Genomic DNA, 20,828 nt, shown 5'->3' on the forward strand with positions numbered 1-20,828 from the left:
GATTCCGGTCAAGGGCATGTACCTTGGTTGCAGGCACATCCCCAGTGGGGGGCTTGCAGGAGGCAGCTGATCAATGTTTCTCTCTCATCGGTGCTTCTAACTCTCTATCCCGCTCCCTTCCTCACTGTAAAAAAAATCAATAAAATATATATTAAAAAAAAAAAGATAACCCCTGAACCCCTCCTAACCTCTTTCCCTCCTTCCTGCCTTTTTCCTGTTACCACCTCTCGGAGACTGGACCTCAGGGCCAAGATGGGCCAGGCCTCTGTGATTCCCTAGTCTGAGGGGAGACACAGCCCTGCCCTTGGGGAGCCCCAGTCAGAGGGAGGCCACAGCCCCTGCTCAGAGTCTGGTGGGGGAGGCACACCCCTGCATTTGCAGAGTAGGGTGGGGCAGCAGCCCTGGGCACCCCCAGGCCCTGCCCTTAGGGAGCTGGCTGAGCTGCCTCCCTCCCATTGCTAACCAGCGTCCTCTCTGGGCCCCATTCTTTCCCATACTTTCCCCACGTGGTGAAGAGCCTGCCCTGGACTCCTGAGCGACAGGAAGCAGATTTCCCCAGTCGACATCACCAGTCCCTAAGTTCTGGAACATCAGTCAGGCCTCAAAACCCAAGGGCCATCTCGAAGGGAGGCAGCCCTGGCGGTGAAGGGCCAGGGTGTCCTCGGAGTCCACCTGACGCCTCTGAGTGAGCACAGAGGTTGCTCACAGCCCCTCAAAGCTTGTAGGTGCCTTACTCCTGGCTCTGGAGGTTCCTGCTGCCCTTGGGTCAGCCCGTCTGGGGGCAGGGACAGGGGGTGCGGGAGACGGGAGGGGACCCCTTCTGAGCTCCTTGTCCTCGCTTCAGTCACAGTCCCTGCACTCCTGCCTCCCACTTCCAGCCCACAGCCCAGCACCAGTCAGGGCTCATGCCCACCCAGCCAGGGCTCCTCCGGCCTCCTGCTCAGCTCAGATGGGCTCTGAGCTGGGAGGGCGGGTGAGGGCTCTGAGTGTATCCCAGGGAAGAGGCTCCTGGGGGAGGGGAAGTGTGGTGGGAGGTGGGGGCATTTCTGGAAATCCACATGCATTTCTAGAAGCAAACAGAAGTAAAAATAAACCAGGTGACTTTGCAGGACTGGAGGCTCGGTCATTTCTGGCTGGCAGGATGCAAGCGGGTATTAATAACCTGAGGCGCAGCAGCAGGCTTGGGGGTCTGCAAATGTCCAGAGTCAGGAGATGGGAGGAGGGAAGGTGTGGGCTCTGGGGCCTGGAGACAGCTTTCTCCCCAGCTGTCCTTCCCAGTAGGTCGCCTCTGTACAGGCCCAGCAGCACCCCAAGCCTGGGGCTGGGTCCTGGCTCTCACCCATGAGGGGCCTGGCCAGTTTCTAGCATCCTAGCCTCCAACTTGCTGTGTGGTCTTGAACAAGTTGCTTGCTCCCTCTGAGCTCCAGTGGAAGGAGCTGGTTGGGGGATTCCTCCCGGCCTCCCGGTTCTTCTCCTTGAACATGTGTTTGAGGGGCCACTTAGTCTGCATCTGTTAAGCCTCTGGGGTCTCGGCCCTGTGCTGGGTTCAGGATCCCTGACTTGATTAAAACCACTGCCAGGGCAGGGGACAAGCACAGCCTGGGGGAGGGGGGAGCAGCTCTGTGCAGGACCTGGACTCTGGCACAGAAGGAGGGGGGTGACGGGGTACTGCTGGCAGGGGAGCAGCAGGTACAGAGGGGTGTATGTATGCATGTGCATGCCTGTGTGCATGTGTGTGCATGCCTGTGTGCATGTAAGTGTGAGAAGCGGTCAAGAGATGTGGGTGTGGGTTTAGGGTAAGGGTGGCTTGAACCTTAGAGGACAGGGTTGGGCAGATGTAGGTCTGGGAGCCTGGGTCAGACACAGGGCAGGTACATGCCTAGGGAAACAGGCCTGGACTTTGCAGGGACAGGTTAGCTCTAGGGGACAGGAGTGGGACTGGGGGAGCACATGGGGCCTGTAGGCAGGTGTGGCCTAGGGGATAGGCCAAGTCTAGGGGTACATGTATGGGATGGGTGAAAGGGGAACCTGTGGGCAGGTGTGGGCCAGTGGCAGAAGGAACTATGGTCTAGGGCAGCGGTTCTCAACCTGTGGGTCGCGACCCCTTTGGGGGTCGAACGACCCTTTCACAGGGGTCGCCTAAATACATCCTGCATATCAGATATTTACATTACAATTCATAACAGTAGCAACATTACAGTTATGAAGTAGCAACGAAAATAATTTTGTGGTTGGGGGTCACCACAACATGAGGAACTGTATTAAAGGGTCGCGGCATTAGGAAGGTCGAGAACCACTTGTCTAGGGGGACAAGCATGGGTGCAGGGCAGCTGTGGGCCCTGGGCTCATGTGGGTCAGTGGTGGAGGGGGTGGGGGATCCAGGCATAGCCTGGGGGACATCATGGGCTGTGAGGGGGACAGGTGTGTGCCTGGGGGCCGGGGGGGTGTCAGCCAGTGCCCAGGGTGGGACAGCATGGACAGACATGGCTGGGCTGGGCTGGTGTGTGTTCCCACAGGCGTGTGCTGCAGGCGGCGCGGAAGGCCAACCAGACAGGCCACTTCTTCTGGATGGGCTCGGACAGCTGGGGCTCCAAGATCGCACCCGTGCTGCACCTGGAGGAGGTGGCCGAGGGCGCTGTCACCGTCCTCCCCAAGAGGATGTCGGTGCGAGGTAGGCCCAGCAGGCCCGAGGGCGCGCCCGCCACTCTGACACCACCACCGCCAGCGTCGCCCCTCACTGTGCCTCTCACTGTCCCCTCCCTTCCTCTCCCCTCCCTACCTTTCCACGCCCTGTCCACCCTCTTCTTGGCCCACAGCCTCTCTGTTCTGGGCTGGCTTTCTGGCCTCACTCAAGCCCTCAGTCGAGATCCAGGGCTTTCCTCTCCTTTCTCAGTATCTTTGGGTGCGGGAGACGTGTGACACCTACAGAGGCTCATTTGTCAAGCTCTCTCCGTCACCACTTTCCGTCTGGAACAGGCCCTGGCCCTGCCTGGAGGGGTCTCTGCGGGAAGGCCCGGAGCTGCCCGCAGGCCATAGGAGAGGGAGCTGGGAGGGGCAGGGATGCCCTGCGACCGGCCTGGGGCGGGCAGGTCCTGGGTGGTCCTGGGGCTGGGCCTGCCCTGCTCAGCACCCCTTCTTCTTGGCCACCCCGGGCAGGACCAGCCGGCGGTGCGGGACCCTCGCTGTGGGTGAGGCTGGCGTCCCCTTAACGGCCTGATTTCCCAGGGACCTCGCTGTCCTCACCACGGGGGAGGCTCCCAGGGCTTCTCCTCTGCTCTTGCTCCGTGGGATGGAAAGGCCTGCGGACATGCCTCCCAGAGACCGAGGCCTGAGCAGGGAGGGACCTGCTGCAGGTCACAGAGCCGTGCCCTCTATTCTCCTTGAGGCACAGGCAGCCATTTCCACACCACCCCTCCCGGCCTCAGCCACAGTGAGCACAAAACAACATTCCCCACCACCCCTCCCGGCCTCAGCCACAGTGAGCACAAAACAACATTCCCCACCACCCCTCCCGGCCTCAGCCACAATGAGCACAAAACAACAGTAACCGCGGCTATTGGTACCTGTGGTGCAGGCCTGCAGACCTCCGGCTGGTCTCCCCCTCAACCACTAGCCTCGTGGAGGTGGATGCACTGAGGCCCGGAGAGGTTAGGTGACAAGCAGTGGCCGTCACGTGGCAGAGCTGCGATGTGAGCCCGGGACTGGCCTGACAAGTCCCCTTTCTCTCTGGGCATTAGAGAAGCCTTTAGGGCAGTGGCTCTCGTGTGAGGGTCTTTGACCCTGAAGGACATTTGGCGATGCCTGGACTGGAGACAGCTTTGCTTGTCACACGTGGCAGGTGATGCTCCTGGCACCCAGCAGGTAGGGGCCAGGAATGTAGTTCAACACCCGCAGTGCCCTGAGCGGCACAGTGCCGGGGCGGAGATCCCCTGCCCAGGCCGGCCGCGCGGCTCTGGCAGGCAGTCCCTGGGCCTCCACCGGGGCCTGCCACCCAGGGGGCTCGCCATTTGTGTGGCCCCTTGAGCTTCCAGGCCTCTGGCCTCTCCCAAGCCGCGGAGCCACTGTGCGCATGACACGGAACAGTCATCGGCGTAGAAGGGGCATCGGGTGAGAGGGCATTGCTCACCGCCAGCCTGCCTCCGGGCAGGGTGTCTGGGCTCAGAGCAGAGCTGGTGAGCTCCCAGGAGCAGGCAGAGGGGAGGCGCATGGCCAGTGACGGGCAGTTCTGGACTTGAAGGGAGAAGACCAGCTCCTGGTCTCGCTGTGGCCCAGGTCACCCCCGCCTCTCTGGTTTGGGCTCCTCTTCAGAACGGAGAGCTCGGGTGTTTCCAGGTTTGCCCCCCCCCCCCCGTCTCCCCCCCCATGCCCCCCCCCCCCTCACTCCAATCTCAGGACCGGCAGGTGGCTCCTCAAAGAGGCCTGACATTAGCATTTGGTAGTAAGAAGGCGGCAGGGGCATCGCATCGCACTTCCTCCCATAAAGGCCGCGCTTGTAAGATTACACATGCGCCCCCTGGGACTCCATAAGCTCTTTTCATTTAGAATGAAATGAAATGCTCCACATTTTGTGTTTTTTCCACCTGGGCCCTGGCTCTCCCCTCCCTCCTTCCCTCCCTCTGCCGGGCCAGCTCTAAGCGGAGGGGGGAGGGGGAGCAGGAGGGCGGGGCGGTGGAGAAGGGGGTTCCCGAGGTCTGACGAGGCCTGACGTCCTGCTTCCCGGCCAGGCTTCGACCGCTACTTCTCCAGCCGCACGCTGGACAACAACCGGCGCAACATCTGGTTTGCCGAGTTCTGGGAGGACAACTTCCACTGCAAGCTGAGCCGCCACGCGCTCAAGAAGGGCAGCCACGTCAAGAAGTGCACCAGTGAGCACGCGGGCGGGACCTGGGTCCCCCCGTGGGTCCCCAGGGGGGCGCTGAGGGGGAAAGGTGGTTAGTGCCCAGCAGGTGGCAGATCTGCAGGGGCGGAGTCTCCCGGGTCCAGGCCACTGGGGAGAAGATGGGCTGGCGCCTGGGCGGGGAGTTGGGGTCTCCAGGGGGCGGGGCCGAGCTAATCTAGGGTTCGGTCCCCGAAGGTTTGAGGGCTTGGGTGGTAGAAACCTCTGTGGTCTGACGCCCGCTGAGTGGGGGAAGGGGCTCCTAGTTCTCGGCCTGTGGCTGCCTTGGGGTTCATCTGGAGCCGTAGAACTGAACCGACCCCAGCTGCCCTGTGGACTCTGGTTGGACCCCCAGGAGTGCCTGGCTCTGTCTAAGCAGGTGGATAGAGCGGTAAACACGAGTCAGAAACCTCTTGGCGTTTTTAATCTAACGGGGAGACTGACAGTCAACAAGACCAGTAAGTAAATACTGTATAGACTATGTCAGAGGAAAAGGTGCAGTAGAAACAAAAGAACATAAGAAAGAGGACGCCTCCCAGCAAAGGTAGCGTGTGGGCAGGTGCTGAGGATTCAGGACGGAGTGAACCGGGCGGACAGGACAGCGGTCCGTCTCACAGGCTGTTTCCCAGGCAGAAGGTGGTAGAGCAGGATTTGAACTCAGCTGTGAGCTTGAGGCCCTCAGCCCCCTGGGGATGCCCTCGTGGTTTGGATGTGGGCCCTTGTGTGCTCCTGGTCTGGGCAGCAGGCCTGGGCTCAGTGACGGTGGGAGAGCCCGGTGCCCTCCCTGAGAGGTGCCTGTGCAAGGATGGTGGACTCCCTCCCATTCCTCCTCGACTGGTCGGTGCGGCTGGGAGGGGCCAGGTGACCAAGGGGCCGCAGGACAGGCCCCAGGGACATGCATGAATCCTAGGCAGGGGTGGCACACTAGTGCCAGGAGAGGAGGGGATGATGACGTGAGGCGGCAGGTGGGGAGCATGCTGCCCTCTGGTGGCCAGGGCTCACGGAATCGTGGCCACTTAGGACTGGATATCCCCCAGGGCCCCGGCAGGTTCCTATGCAGGTGGAGGTGGCAGGGTGTGTGCTCGCACACGTGTGTGTGTGTGACTGTGTGCACGAGTCGGTATGTCTAAGGGAGAAGGGGCGTGTGGGTGCTGTCTTCCTCGGTGATGTGGGTGCTGTGTTCCTTGGTGAGCTAATAACCATGCACACCCCTTTACAGCGCATCTGCTATGTTTTGGAACTTTAAAGCCGTCGTCTCATGTCACCCTCACAGTAGCTCTAGGGACTTTTATGATCCCGTATCATGGAGGAGAATACGGAGAGTCAGAGAGCCCAGGCACCGTGTCCAGGGCTGCACAGCAAATGCTTCATCGGGCAGTAGTCATGGCAGAGGTGCCAGGAGTCCTAATGTATCTGGGCGTGGGAGGCTGAGCCCTCACAGGCAGGGTGACCGTGCATCCTGCTTATTCTCTGTGAGTGTGTGTGTGTGTGTGTGTGTGTGTGTGAGTGTGTGTGTGTGTGTGAGTGTGTTTGTATGTGTGTGTGTGAGTGCGTTGTGTGTGTGTGTGTGAGAGTGAGTGTGTGTGTGTGTGTGAGAGTGTGTAAGTGTGTGTGTGAGTGTGTGTGAGTGTGTGTGAGTGTGAGTGTGTGTGAGTGTGTGTGTGTGTGTGTGTGTGTGAGTGAGTGTGTGTGAGTGTGTGTGAGTGTGTGTGTGAGTGTGTGTGTGAGTGTGTGTGTGTGAGTGTGTGTGTGTGAGTGTGTGTGTGAGTGTGTGTGTGTGAGTGTGTGTGTGTGAGTGTGTGTGTGTGAGTGTGTGTGTGAGTGTGTGTGAGTGTGTGTGTGTGTGAGAGTGTGTAAGTGTGTGTGTGAGTGTGTGTGAGTGTGTGTGAGTGTGTGTGAGTGTGTGTGAGTGTGTGTGTGAGTGTGTGAGTGAGTGTGTGTGTGAGTGTGTGTGTGAGTGTGTGTGTGTGAGTGTGTGTGTGAGTGTGTGTGTGTGAGTGTGTGTGTGTGTGTGTGTGTGAGTGTGTGTGTGAGTGTGTGTGTGTGAGTGTGTGTGTGTGAGTGTGTGTGTGTGAGTGTGTGTGTGAGTGTGTGTGAGTGTGTGTGTGTGTGTGTGTGTGTGTGTAAGCATAAAAGCATCCCAATTTATTCTCACAAGTGCCCGAGTGGGGATGGAGAATTGGATGGTCACCCTGTTTATAGGTCATCAGATGTGGCTCGGGGTGGAGATGGGTGAGACTGGACATGGGGCCAGATGGGTAACTGGCCTCGCCTGCCCAGGGCGAGGGGCTTTCTGGAGTCACCTGTTGGCCTGGGAGAGGCAGGCGGGGACAAGGCCTTGGTCAGTCCATGGGGGCTCTGTCCAGACTCAGTCCTCAGGTCAGGGCTCACCAACATCTCCCACCTGGGCTGGTGAAGGGGAGAGGGCCGCCTCGGGCAGCCCCAGGGGGGTCTGGGCTGGCCGTCAGCAGGATTCAGAAGAGGGTCTCCTTCACTGTGAGCCCGAGGCAAGCTCGGGGGCCTCTCTGGGCCTTTGCTTTCTCATCTGAGAAATGGGGTTGGTGGTGAGCGGCCCCGAGGGTGTCTCCGGGAGTGAGGAAGCGTTAGTGGAGGCACGGTGAGAACGGTGTCACGTGGCTCCCAGCCTGGCTGTGCACTGGAGTCCCCTGGCAGCTCGGACACCATGCCGGACCCACTGCACAGAGCCGGGGGTGCCACCTGGGCCGCGGTAGTTTGTCAAGCTCCCCAGGTGAGTGTGTGTATGTTTAGGGCTGGGAGCCTTGAGTAGGAGCAGTGCTCCCCCAGCCTGTTCACACTGAATCAGCTGGGGACCTTTTAAAACGACTGAGGCCTGACTCCCACCCCCAGACATTCTGATTGAATGGGCACTGGATGCAACCAGGGCATCGGGATTTGCAGGAAGTGCCCCAGGTGTTCTACTGTGCAGCAAAGCGTGGGTGGCTCAGAGGGAAGGGGGGTGCTGGGAGGGAGGACAGCATGCATCCCGGGCTGGAGGGGGGGGGCATGAGCAAAGGAGCAGAGCGGGGTGAACACGGGTGGCAGGAGGAGTGGAAGGACAGCACCTGGCAGCCACCTGGATCCTTGCTGCATCTGAAGCCGCAGCAGCAGCTGGGGAGAGACCTTGCGTGGCCCCAGGTCAGGCTCAGTGAGCCTGTCCATCTCTGGTAAGGTGAGGAGCGGAGGAGCATGGGAATGTTCGTGGGGCCTGAGTCCCCTGAGACCCCGCTCCGGCTTCCCATGGCCTTGCCAAGCCGGTCCCTGGGGAGAATGTCTTTGGCCAGGAGGACCAGGGTGACACCCATGGAGTGCTGGCTCTGGACCGGGCACCTGGGAGGGGTGAGGGGAGGGCTCCCCCCAGGTCTGGATCTGACTCTGCCTTCTCCCTGCCGTGTGGCCTTGGACAAGGTACTTAACCTCTGAGTCTCAGAAGTTTGTCTGTAGAACAAGGAAGATCACACCCATCGGTGGGTGTTGTGAGGGTTGGAGATGCAGTGTCTGAGAAGCTGGCTGAACGCGATGCCGGCGAGAGGTGCTGATGACCTGTTGTCGTTGACCGAGAGCGAGTGAGAGGTGGGGTGTACAGGCAGTCGGGTAATTGAACAGCCCATGTGTATTGGCTGTGGGATCCTGGATCCTGAGGGTGGGGTCCAGGCTGTCACGGGTGCTGCACCCGCTATAGGCGAGGAGACTGAGGCAGTTTGTGAACACGACAGCGCTGGAGAACTGGCGGAGCGGGAGGCACCCCCAGCGAGCCTGCCTTCCCTCCCCCTCCTCAGGGCCCCCTCCCCCTTGTCCTCAGCCAGCTCTGTGTTCTCCACCTGCCCCCTCACCTCCTCCGGGATTCCTGCCCCACCCACGCTGCCGGCCTCGGGTTGGCCCACCCTGGTCCCCTCGATGCGAACATTCGGCCTCTGCCCCAGGCCCTGCCCGCCCTGCCCGAGGTCTCCCAGTGAGCAAGTGCCACCCTGGCTCCTGTCAGCACCCCTGCTGAGAGGATGGGTGGCGTTCCTGGGGTGTTCCAGCTGGGGAGACTGGATCTTCAGTTCACTTCCCTCTGAGACAAAGATTAGAGAGCAAGCAGTTCATGGGGGGTGGGGACCCCAGGAAACACAGGAAGGGGAGGGAAGGCAGCATAAAGGCAGGGGTATCAAGCAGGTTCCCCTTGAGAGCTGGAGCTCCACACCCCTGGCTCTGGGGACAGAGGAGCACGCCTCTCAGTCACCCCTGGACGTGCGAGGTGGAGGTGGGGTGGGGGGTGCGGGGAGGAGGGGTAGATGCTACCCCCATCAACCACTGGGAGCTCTCCTGGAGGGGGAATTGCTCAGGCCCCGCCTGCTGCAGGCCTGGGCAATGAGGCGCCTGTGACCAGAGGAAGCCTCAGGAGAGGGGCAGGTGCTGGCAGCTGGAGACGGGCTGGCGTGCCTGGAAGTGGTAAGTGTGGGGGTATGGGTGGGCACCCATTCTTCCTCAGGCATACAGCCGGAGAGTCCTACAGACTTGGGTGTGAGTCTGGTGCTGCGGCTCCCTAGGCGTGTGCCGTGTGCCGTGTGCCGTGTGCCGAGTGGCTGCGGGCAGGTCCCTTCACCCCTGAGGCCTCAGTGTCCTCTTCCCCCGGAGCCCGGCCCCAGCAGAGCTGGCCTCACGGGTCCCGGAGAAGATGGAGGTGATCTGCAGGAAGCGCGGCAGATGGCCCCGCGACCACCGCCCCTGGCACCGAGCCAGCTAGGGGTCACCCAGCGGGCAGCTCTGCAGCTGTCAGGCCTGTGGAAGGCAGCGCCTGCCCCCCCTCTCCCGCCTCCTCCCGGGAGCTACAGAGCGGGTTTGGAGGTAAAGCTGTAAACAGGGCAGATGTGGCATCCATCTTTTTGACAGCACTGCCAGCCAGGTGATGGCTGAGCGGAGGAAGGCCCGGTTTATGAGGAAATAGGAGGAATTTACTGCTTGCTGCTCCCGGGGGCCAGGAGCTCGGAGCGGGAGGGCAGCTGCGTGGCAGCTGGGGATGTGAGGACGATGCCGATCACCCAGCCTGTGATAACAGCAATAGGAGCAGCGGCTAATGCTTGTATAGCATTTATCACTTCGCATTGAATCCTCACAGCAACCCATTTTACAGATGAGGAAACTGAGGCATAGAGAAGTTAAAGACTTGCCCAAGGGCACAAGGTAATCAGTAGCAGAGCTGAGAGTTGAACCCAGGCTGTCTGACTCCAGAGATGTTTGCCTTGGGCCAGCGTATGCCCTGTCCCCAGGGCCCGCCTGGCTGTTCCAGCCGGCTTTGCAGGGCCTTTCCACCTCCACATTCCCAAAGGAACCCGAGGGGAAGGGAAGGGTGACCACGTTTGGAATTACCTACTGTGTGCTAGGCTGTGCCACCCATTAGAGGAACTCACAGTTACTCAAGCCACCAGCTAGACGGCTTCCCCTCCAGGCCCTTCCCCTCATTGCTGCTTCCCATTTGTTCAACTAGCATTTGCTAAGAGGCTGTGTGGCCAGCCCTGTGCTGGGCTTGGGGATGGGGCCAGACCTGCCCCGGAACTCCCCCTGCAGGTGGGAGACAATGTGACCTTGCAGACAGGTGGGGTACGCTGGGCCTCCCAGCAGTCAGAGCCGTGGGCCTCCTGGGAGGAACTAACGGTGAGGCCAGAGGGGGCAGGACCAGGGGCCTCTTGGAGGGGATGGGGAGTGCTGGGGACTCGCACCTTTACACTGAGGCCACAAGTCCTCACTGAGAGGTGAGGCTTGAGCAAAGACCTAAAGGCATGAGCGAGTGAGGCATGTGGAGACCTGGGGAAGATGGTACCAGGCAGAAGACACAGCTTGTGCAAAGGCCCTGAGGTAGGCTCATGCCTGGCAGGTTAGGGGGCAGTGAGGAGGCCCCTGCGGGTGAAGAGAGAGCAGCAGGTAGATTGGGGGGGGGGGGGCGGCAGATTTTGTGGGCCTTGTAGACAGTTTGTAAGGATTCTGTCTCATACAGACTGAGAACAGGCCATTGCGGGGTTTGAAGGAGGGCGAGGTTAATCTGAATGACCATATGCTTGTTTGAATGTCATGCTAATGGTGTGTTACACATATTTTGTGAGTTTATTTGTACATTGTGTACACAGACATGCATACAGATGTGTTCAGATGCATGCTGGTTTGTGTGTTGCTAGTCTATATGTGTAGATATGAAAGCATGTGGGTGTATATCTGGTTGGTTTTGTGTCCTGTGTGAGCATCACGGGTGTGCGTGTGTGCGTGCGCGTGCGTGCGTGTGTGTGTAACTCAGGAGGGTTGTGCTGGGCAGGTGAGTTGTGGAGAGGTGAGAGGGAGTCAAGGAGGAGCCCTTATTATTTCAACCTTGAAAACACATTTCAATTACAATTTACAACCTGCAGACAAAGGCTGCAGTCGCCGTAGTAACCACAGCTGCGGGGATTGAGGGAGAAATCCTCTCCGCCGGTTCCCTGGCTGCCTGTCAGCCGCGGAGGAGCCAAGCGCATCTCCGGCTCATCGTGCCCCGGGACACAATTAGGACATCTTCAAACTGTTGCTGCTGTCACTGCTGCTGTATGTCTGGGATTTATCTCTTCCACTAACTCGCAGAATTGTGTCTTGCCTCCTCCCAGAATTGCGGCGCCCCTGCCTGGGCCTGGGGCTCCCACCCCCGTGAGAGGGGATTTTCTGACCCCTTTCCCTCCACGGCCACCTACATCCTAGCCCTGCAGACAAGTCCTTAACTCCCGCTAGGCCTGGCCTGACAGTTGGCACAGGGCCTGGGCCCCAGAAGGGGGCAGAGGCAGGTCAGGGAGAAGGGGAGGGACAGTTCAGGTAGAGAAACTCTTTTGGAACCAGAGCGATCTGAGTTCAAATCCCAGCCAGGCCAATCCCCAGGGATGTATGAACACCTACTGGGCGCCACCTGCAAACCCCGGTTCCCTCCTCCGGAGGGGCTGTGCAGCCTCCCACCCGAGCTGAGCCCCGGGAAGAGCGCATGGCAGGCTCGGGAGGGCTCATTAGCTGAGGAGCCGGGCTGGGGGGAGAGCCGGCTGGTTATGGGCGCAGCTTGGACGGAGCACCTGGTCCTGTTTGGTGTGTGTGACTCCTGCGCCCCCACCGACCGCGAGCACCTGGGCTCTGTCCCTGGGCTTCCTCGGGGTTGGCGGTGTGTGTGTGTGTGTGTGTGTGTGTGTGTGTGTGTGTGTGTGTGTGTAGGGCTCGCTCAGGCCTGCTGCGCTCTCGAAGGTAAAGGTCCTTCGCAAGCCACCTCACTGCACCTGTTTTCTCATCTGTACTTGGGGCTAGACTTGAGCAGAAGTCAAGGACGTGAAAATGTGCTGAGAAGTTTCTAGAAGTCCCTGGCAGCTTTGGGGGTGGAGATTTGGGGGGGCCCACAGCAGCTCAGGCAGAGACAGGTTCCCCAGTGTGAGGTGCCCTGTGGGGAATGGCTGCTTCAGCGGGAAGCTGAGGAGGGGCCCCTGGGGAGACGGGAGAGCAGAGCTGAGGGTCACTGGGGTCCATTGGCCAGTGCGCGTGGCCTTGGGAGGGCGGCCTCCTTTCTGCGAGGCCACAGCCTCCTCCCCCGCCTCCTCATTAAGCATTCAATCTCTTGTCCCTTTGAACCGGGGAGGGAGCTAATGGGAGCTGAGTTTTACCTCCTTCAGGCTGCAGAGGGCAGGACACAGGGGCTGCCTGAGGGAGTGAGTGTGGGGTCCAGGTCGGGCCTTTCCAGGCCATCCCGGCCCAGCCCCCTCTGTCGCCCTCCGAGGACAGGATTGTTCCTTGCATTTCTCTCCCAGCTCCGCTTTTAGAAGCTTGTGATCAGAGGCCTCGGACAGAGGCAGGCTGCGCTGCGGAAGCTGGGAGGTTTGCCTTTCACGTCCATCCTGTCTCTGTTCGTGCCTTGGCCTAGAAATAGCTTTGCCTGTTAGCAACGCTCTGCTGTGTGGAGCCCGAGGCAGGCGGGGCCTCCACGTCCTTGTACCTGGAGTTGAACAAACTTCTGTGGCACTTGGCAAGCCCCAGGCCTCCATGCCGCTGTGAATATTAGACCATTAGTCCCCACGGGGTCCCGATCCTGGCCCGGAGCTGAAGCTGAGAGACCGAGTGATGGGTTCAAGGTCACACGGATAGAGGCGTGGGTGGAGCTGGGGTTCCAGCCCAGACAGTCTGGTGCCCATGCAGTGCAGTGTGGCAGGTGGTGAGGGGCTTAGCTGACTGCCAGGGCGGGGGTGGCAGCCTTGGGCCACCCATCTCCAGCCCCGAGGCCACAGCGTAGAGTGGCGGGCTCCGTCTGGAGCAAACTGCCCCCGGAGAGCCACTGGACATCTGCCCCGAACCGTCCAGTCTGAGTAATGACTCTCGGCTCTGACCCCGAGGTGGGGGAAACGGGAGCCAGGCTCACCCTGGGTCGCGGGGTCTTGGCGGCTGAGGCAGGGATAGGAGCCCTGGCAGGCAGGCACGGTGACCTCACTGTGTAAAAATGCAGGGCCCCCCTCCCCTGGGGGTGAGCTGGGGTCCTGGGGCCTGGGGTCAAGTGCAGTCTGGAGTGAGGGGGGGGAGAGGCTGAAGCTGGGAGTGCTCATCCTGTCCCCGTGAGGCTGGCGCTGGACCTGCGGCCGCCTCTCTGGGCTTCAGGTTTCTTATCTGTAAATGACAGAATTGGAGCAGATGATCCACGGGCCTGCCACCCAGCACCGCGATCCCGTGGTTTCTGGCTGCCACTCAGCAGTCCCTGGGGCTCTGTCCTGAACCAGGCTGAGAAGGGTGGCCATCCGGGCGGGTGGTGACTGAGCCTCTGGGTGTGGGGATTGGATGGCGGAACAGACCACAGGGCAGCAGGCTGCCCCCGGCACCCATGTCTGTCTCCGGTGTGGGAGGAGGGGGATGGACACAGTGACCTCAGAGCTCCCAGGGGTCAGGGCTGGTGCTGACCCGCCAACCTGGCCCCCACACCACGGATCCTGGAGGCTCAGGCGGGTGGCTCCGGGGGCGGGGAATTGCCTGGGAAGGTGTGTCAGGCCCTCCAGCGGGCTGGCATGGGCGGGGTGGCTTCTGAGGGTTCATTCCTTGTCCTGGCCTTGAGGGAGGAGGCTGCGGCCATGCTGTGCGCAGGGGCTGTGGCCTCAGGAGGGGAACCCCGCTTCCGTGGTGGTCTGTCCATGCTGTCCCTCCACCCTGCCCCGTGTCCTCACCTCGAAGTCCCTGCCCCGCCCCCTGCCCTGGCTGTTCTGGGGCCCCGGGGCACAGGGTCCAGGGGTACAGTGGGGAGAACAGCAGGCCCTCCCCTTCACCCCTCGGGGCCCCCAGCTGCCTCCACCAGACTGATTCCTGGGGAGCAGAGCAAGCAGTGGGCTAGGAGCCAGGAGAGCTGGGCCGTCTGGACGCTGTGCACCTCTGCTTCCCACCGCGCGGCCTGCGGGCGTGGCGGGCGTGGCGGGCGTGGCGGGCGTGGCGGGCGCCCACTCCGGGTGTTTGGCCTGAGAGGGTGGCGGGCGTGGCGGGCGCCCACTCCAGGTGTTTGGCCTGAGAGGGTGGCGGGCGTGGCGGGCGCCCACTCCGGGTGTTTGGTTGCAGACCGCGAGCGCATTGGGCAGGATTCAGCGTACGAGCAGGAGGGGAAGGTGCAGTTTGTGATTGACGCCGTGTACGCCATGGGCCACGCGCTGCACGCGATGCACCGGGACCTGTGTCCGGGACGCGTGGGACTCTGCCCACGCATGGACCCTGTGGATGGCGCCCAGCTGCTCAAGTACATCCGCAGCGTCAACTTCTCAGGTGGGAGCGTGGTGCGTGTCACCGGCCAACCGGGGGTCCTGGGCCGTGCAGCCAGAGGATGGGGTCCGGGGCCCCGGGGGTGGGGTCAAGGGTGAAGCCTCCCAGATCTCCGTGCAGGGCCCTCCCAGAGGCGTCTGCCCCGGGCTCATAGTCCTCCAGCCTCTGGGTGTGGGCTCAGCAAGGAGATTGAGTGTGAGACTCCCGCTGTCCCCACAGGCATTGCTGGGAACCCCGTGACCTTCAACGAGAACGGAGACGCGCCCGGCCGCTATGACATCTACCAGTACCAGCTGCGCAACGGCTCTGCTGAGTACAAGGTCATCGGCTCCTGGACTGACCACCTGCACCTGCGAGTAAGCTAAGCGCCTGCAGGAGGGCGGGGGCGCCCGGGGTGGAGAGTCCCTCGACCCACCCCAGCTCAGTGGGGGGTGAGGAGGCGGGGGTGAGCAGGGCAACCCCTGAGTAGCCCTGATCTCTGGGATTGCTGCTGCCAGTCGGGATTTTGTTCCGTGCCCCCGCCCAGACATCAGAGGGCCCCGGGCCCCAGCAGAGACAGAAGAACAGGGCCGCTGGCCCCTGCTGTGTCTGCCCCTGCCTCTCCCTTGCCTGGGCCTTTCTGCCTGCCGCCCCCTCGCAGGGCCAAAGCTCTGGAGAGAGGCGCACGTGGAGTGAAATGGCTCCAGGCTTGCTGGTGTGGGCAGCGGGGTGAGCAGGGGGCTATGCTTGGACAGAGGACAGTGTTTAAGGCAAAGGCGCAGTCAGTGGCAGGTGGGGGGTATTTGGGAGTCGGTCTCCAGCGTTGGCAAACCCCCGGGAAGGCCGCCCTTTTCCTGGGTCCTCCCAGCCACGCTTCCCAGCTCACAGTTGTTCCCGGGACGTGGGGACATGGCTTTCTCTCTGGCCTCAGTCCCCGCCGTGACAGGAAGCAGTGTTTTCAGAGGGAAAGGACCTGTGGTTTGTCCCCAAGGAAATGCCCGTGGACTTGGTCCCTGACCTGCAGGGTGAAGGTGGGTGTGCTCTGGTGGGCACAGTGTGACGTCTGCATGGACCTGAGAGGCCCCGGGGCCCAGGCCCACGCCTGGCCTCCCCATGCTTCTTCCGCGTCCTGGGAGAGCCGCAGCGCGTCCGCGTCCCCTCTTGTAGTGATCTCTCTGGTGACCAGCCCCTGGAGCCCTGAAGAGCAGTTTCTGCCCATGACCTCACTTAGCCCCACATCCTCTAAGTCAGAGGAGAGATCAGAGGAAACCCAGCCCCAGGGCGAGCCGAGGGCCGCGCCACACGGCGGGACGGAGCTCATTGCTATGGTGATGCTCCTGGGTGCCGAGCAGAGACAGACAGGCAGGCAGGCAGGCAGGCAGAACAGGGCAGGTGGGCGCACTTGGCAACGTGGGACGATGCCCCACATGGAGCCAGGCCTCATTCGGGCGCAGTGGGTGGGGCAGGGGGCCAGTGACGCAGGTCCTGCGGCAGCAGCAGCAGCAGAGCAGCTCACCCTGGCTGAGCACCGCTGTGCACAGCTCCGTTCCAGCATGTGGCCTCATGTGAGGACGACAGCCCGCGAGGCAGGCAGACAGGCAGGGTGATCCCCATGCTACAGGCGTGCGAAGTGAAGGTCCCCTCCCACTGTACGCGCCCCCCCCCCCCCCCGCCTGGAGTTGGGGTGGGAGAAGATGACCACACCTGCCCACTTTCTCCCTGAGCGCTCACTTTGGGCTGCGCTGTGGGGGGCACAGAGCGGGCAGGGCTCAGGAGGCCAAGGAGAAGGCCTCTCCTGCCGGCGCCCGGACCTCATGACTTCTCCTGTAGATTCCACAGAGACTCACTGCCCCCCCCCCCCCCGGCCTGTCACCCCCCAAGTGTCAGCCCTGCCTGGGGCCTGGATGGGGGGCAGGGAAGGAAACATGAAGACCCTGCCCTTGTGGACGGACGTTCTGGTGAAATCAAAGCATTTCCGTTATGCTTAGCGGAAACCCCCTAAGTGCCCAAGGGCCAAGCGGCTTCATGTCCGCGATCATTGGAACAGATGGACAGCCAGGTTCAGAGGTTGCAGTGTCTGCTCCAGGGCACGCAGCCAGCTGGCAGCAGAACTGTGACCACATTCACTGCGTTTTCCACTGGAGCCAGAATTTTCCAGAACACCCCCGTCACCCGTGTCCTCTGGGAAAGGTCCCTCCCTGCAGTCTCCCAGCTCTGGGGCTCGGGGATTGTCCGGCCTGGCATTCGGCAGGCCCCGGCCGGCCATGGCTGTGCTGCTTGGCTGCTGGGGGCCACACAGCCCTGTCATGCCAGGGCCACCGGCAAGCTTCTTCCTCGTGGTTTTCTTCCCACCGGTCTTTGCCCCCCCCCCCCCCCCCCCCGTTCCTCAGCTCTGAAACCCGCCCCTCGCTCCGGGGCCAGCTGGTTGTTCTCCAGGAGTAAGCGCCCAGCACTCACGTGGCCCGGTGCGGGCAGGCCCGCTGCCCTCTAAGCATCGGCTCTTCCTTAGAGTCACTTCCTGTAGAGCAGATGCTGTGAATCCGGCTCCCAAGTGGTCAGCTCCCTTTGCCCAGCGCCTGGAGCTCCCAGGGCCTCTCACTTTCCAGAACTCTGTCACACTCAGAGCGGTGCCCACACTCCCCTGGCTCGCTCGCTCACAGTGACTGCCTTTGGAGACGTGGGGTGGTGACTAGCACTAGTTTAGAGCAAGATGTGAACACTGACCCTGGGCACGCAGTGGCTGTCCTGTGAGGAAACCTTTGTTCGTTGCTCTCTGCTGGTCCCAGCTCCATGTGGCGCTGGAGGAGGCCCGTGGGCCGAGCCATCAGCTGTGCTCCTCCCCACCTTCGTGCACCCGGATCTCCTGGGGTCTCCTGGAAACTCAGACTCTGAGTCCGTGGGTCTGGGGTGGACCAAAGGTTTTGCTTTCCCAGCAGGCTCCTGGGTGGAGCTGCTGCTGCTGGTCTGGGGGCCGCGGCTAAGCAGCAAGGCCTCCTGAGCGTGCTCTGCTCTGCCGTGTGCCTAGGCCAAGCATGTCAAACTCACAGGCTAAGGGCCAAATAAACAGGGTGTAAGCTTATGTGACCGAAAAAAAACAAAAGCTTCGATTTTCATAAAAACGTAGGTTTATTTCGATAGAGACATGCTGAATACAAAGGGCTGAAATAAATGAGTAATCATTAACATTAAATAATAGATTATTTTAATAATAATAAATATTTTTTTCTTGAACATTAACTTACCAGACATTGAATAACTGCACAACTTAATAAGTGTAACGCAAACAAACCTATTTTCCTAGTTCTCCAAAAGTGAAATATTTCCTGTTGTGCACACCAAACAAGACAGTCCAAGACTAATGACGTGGCAATCGGCTGCTAAAATATTCACTGCTAGTATTAGTGGAGAGAAATGGTGTGTAAGGTGTGTAAGGGAAATGAATGCAACACAATTATAGTAATCAGTAATTAGTGAAAGTTGTACTTATTAATAATCCTATATAATAAAAGGCTAATATGCAAATTGTCCCCTTGGGAGTTCATCTTCGACTGACGGGGAGTTCAACTGCTCGCTATGATGTGCGCTAACCACCAGGGGGCAGCACAGAACAAAGGAAGGCCCCAGCCAGCAGCTGGAAGACCCTAATCCGGGCTGCTGGCCAGACCTAGGGACCCTATCTGTGCACGAATTTCGTGCACTGGGCCTCTAGTTATGTATAACAGGATACTGTAAAAATTAAATTATGAGATTTTTATTAAAATGTTTCTTACATACCGTTATATTGGCTGGGCCGCAAAAATATTTGTTGGGGGCCACATGTGGCCCATGGGTGGCGAGTTTGACATGCTTGCTCTAGGCTGCTCTCTGCTGTCCCCCCCACAACCCTGGAGTTTTGGACTCGATCAGGGTTTCTCATAGGCCAGTGTGTCTGAATTGGGGGGAGCCTGTTTAAATGCAGCTGTTGGATTCAGCGGGTCTGGGGGCCCGGGCAACTGGATTTGTAGCCAACTAAGTGGGTGATTCAGGTGTGGGGCTACAGGGTGCCAGCCGTGGGGTGGTCTGGGGCACTGGGGCACATCCTGAGGCCCACTCCTCCGCGCTGTCGTTGCCAGATGGAGCGGATGCTGTGGCCGGGGAGTGGGCAGCAGCTGCCCCGCTCCATCTGCAGCCTGCCCTGCCAGCCGGGGGAGCGGAAGAAGACAGTGAAGGGCATGCCCTGCTGCTGGCACTGCGAGCCCTGCACTGGGTACCAGTACCAGGTGGACCGCTACACCTGCAAGACGTGCCCCTACGACATGCGGCCCACCGAGAACCGCACGGGCTGCCGGCCCATCCCCATCATCAAGCTGGAGTGGGCCTCGCCCTGGGCCGTGCTGCCCCTCTTCCTGGCCATCGTGGGCATCGCGGCCACGCTCTTCGTGGTGGTCACCTTCATGCGCTACAACGACACGCCCATCGTCAAGGCCTCGGGCCGCGAGCTGAGCTACGTGCTGCTGGCGGGCATCTTCCTGTGCTACGCCACCACCTTCCTCATGATCGCGGAGCCCGACCTGGGCACCTGCTCGCTGCGCCGCATCTTCCTGGGGCTTGGCATGAGCATCAGCTACGCAGCCCTGCTCACCAAGACCAACCGCATCTACCGCATCTTCGAGCAAGGCAAACGGTCGGTCAGCGCCCCGCGGTTCATCAGCCCCGCCTCGCAGCTGGCCATCACCTTCAGCCTCATCTCCCTGCAGCTGCTGGGCATCTGTGTGTGGTTCGTGGTGGACCCCTCCCACTCGGTGGTGGACTTCCAGGACCAGCGGACGCTGGACCCCCGCTTCGCCCGGGGGGTGCTCAAGTGCGACATCTCGGACCTGTCGCTCATCTGCCTGCTGGGCTACAGCATGCTGCTCATGGTCACGTGCACAGTATATGCCATCAAGACGCGCGGCGTGCCCGAGACCTTCAACGAGGCCAAGCCCATCGGCTTCACCATGTACACCACCTGCATCGTCTGGCTGGCCTTCATCCCCATCTTCTTTGGCACCTCGCAGTCGGCGGACAAGGTGAGTGGGGGATGGAGGGTGGGGTGGGGGTGAGGGCCGAGTAGGGGCAGCCTCCACCTGGCTTGGAAGTGCTTTTTTCACGCTTTACCCTGTCTTCTCTCTTCATTGTGAGTTTTTTCTCCAGGCCCTGGGCTTTCCCTCCTCCCTCCCTTTCTCTTTTCCCGGCTCCTCTCCCTTTTCTCTGTCTCATCTCTCCCCTCCTCTCTCTCCTTCCTTTTTCTAGCCTCCTCCTCTTTCCTCGTCTCTCCACCCCTGCCTCTCCCGCCTCCTCTCTTTCTCTCCCCGCCTTTCCTTGTTTCTCTCCTCTTCCTCTCTCTCCTCTCTCAGCCTGGGAGGCTGCACCGTCTTCCATTCTTCATTCTTTTCTAGATGGTCCATCACCTCCCTCTCCACTCAGCCCACCTTCCTTTCTGTCCATCCCTCTCTTCTTCCTCCTCCACCCACCCTGTCTCTGCCCTCACAGGACCCCCTGGGCCCCTGAGGTGGGAGGTGGGTCAGGCACTCTCTCCCTTCCCAGCCCCAAGCTGCTCTGTGACCCAGGAGCCAGCCTGGCAGCGTCAGCCCAGGGGCCCTTCCCTCCTGCGCCTCCTGCCGGCTCTGTAGGCCATCCTGGACCCACCTCCTGGACCACCCCCAGGCCCCGGGGACTCTGCCCAGGTCCCAGCACAGCACTGGGGGATTATCCTGAGGAGTTGGGTGTCAGTGAATCAGAGGCCAGAGACATGGAAGATCTTGGGGACCCAGATCCCAGCTCCTGGTCGGAGCTCTGTGTCTAACTGTGGGGTCCTAGGCAAGCCCGCTGGCCTCTGCCTCAGTTTCTTCATCCGTGCAGTAGGCCGTGATCCTTCTCCTCACCCTACAGGCGTTGTAACAACCACCTGCTGTGCGGGTCTGGGACTGAGGAGGGTGGTGGGCACAGGGCGGATGGCCTGGGTCCCAGTGGCGGTGGGAAGGCCGTTGGCTTTTGCTGTGAGTGAGAAGGGAGCTGCTGTGGGGTTGTGAGTGGGAGGGAGGCGTTGCTGCGTAGGGTTAAAAGGATCCCGCTGGCTGCTGGGTGGGGCCGGAGGAGGCGAGACGGAATCAGGGCTCCCAGGAGGAGGTTATGGAATAATCCCGACAGGGGCTGCACGGCAGGCTGGCGGGGAGGTGGG

At 60.9% G+C, this 20,828-nt stretch overlaps 1 protein-coding gene across 2 annotated transcripts in view; it reads left to right on the forward strand.

Moving 5' to 3' along the window:
- The window catches only part of GRM4 (glutamate metabotropic receptor 4), a 105,564-nt gene that overhangs the window by 72,587 nt on the left and 12,149 nt on the right, over nucleotides 1-20,828 (forward strand). For both annotated transcript variants that reach the window (XM_036318280.1, XM_036318281.1), the window contains exons 5-9: nucleotides 2,517-2,671; nucleotides 4,725-4,865; nucleotides 14,453-14,653; nucleotides 14,870-15,006; nucleotides 18,742-19,677. In XM_036318280.1, coding sequence (XP_036174173.1) covers nucleotides 2,517-2,671; nucleotides 4,725-4,865; nucleotides 14,453-14,653; nucleotides 14,870-15,006; nucleotides 18,742-19,677 — 1,570 coding nt within the window. The remainder of the gene's footprint in view (nucleotides 1-2,516; nucleotides 2,672-4,724; nucleotides 4,866-14,452; nucleotides 14,654-14,869; nucleotides 15,007-18,741; nucleotides 19,678-20,828) is intronic.

Source organism: Myotis myotis, unplaced genomic scaffold (assembly GCF_014108235.1).
Source record: "Myotis myotis isolate mMyoMyo1 unplaced genomic scaffold, mMyoMyo1.p scaffold_m19_p_7, whole genome shotgun sequence".
In the NCBI taxonomy this organism is placed as follows: Eukaryota; Metazoa; Chordata; class Mammalia; order Chiroptera; family Vespertilionidae; genus Myotis; species Myotis myotis.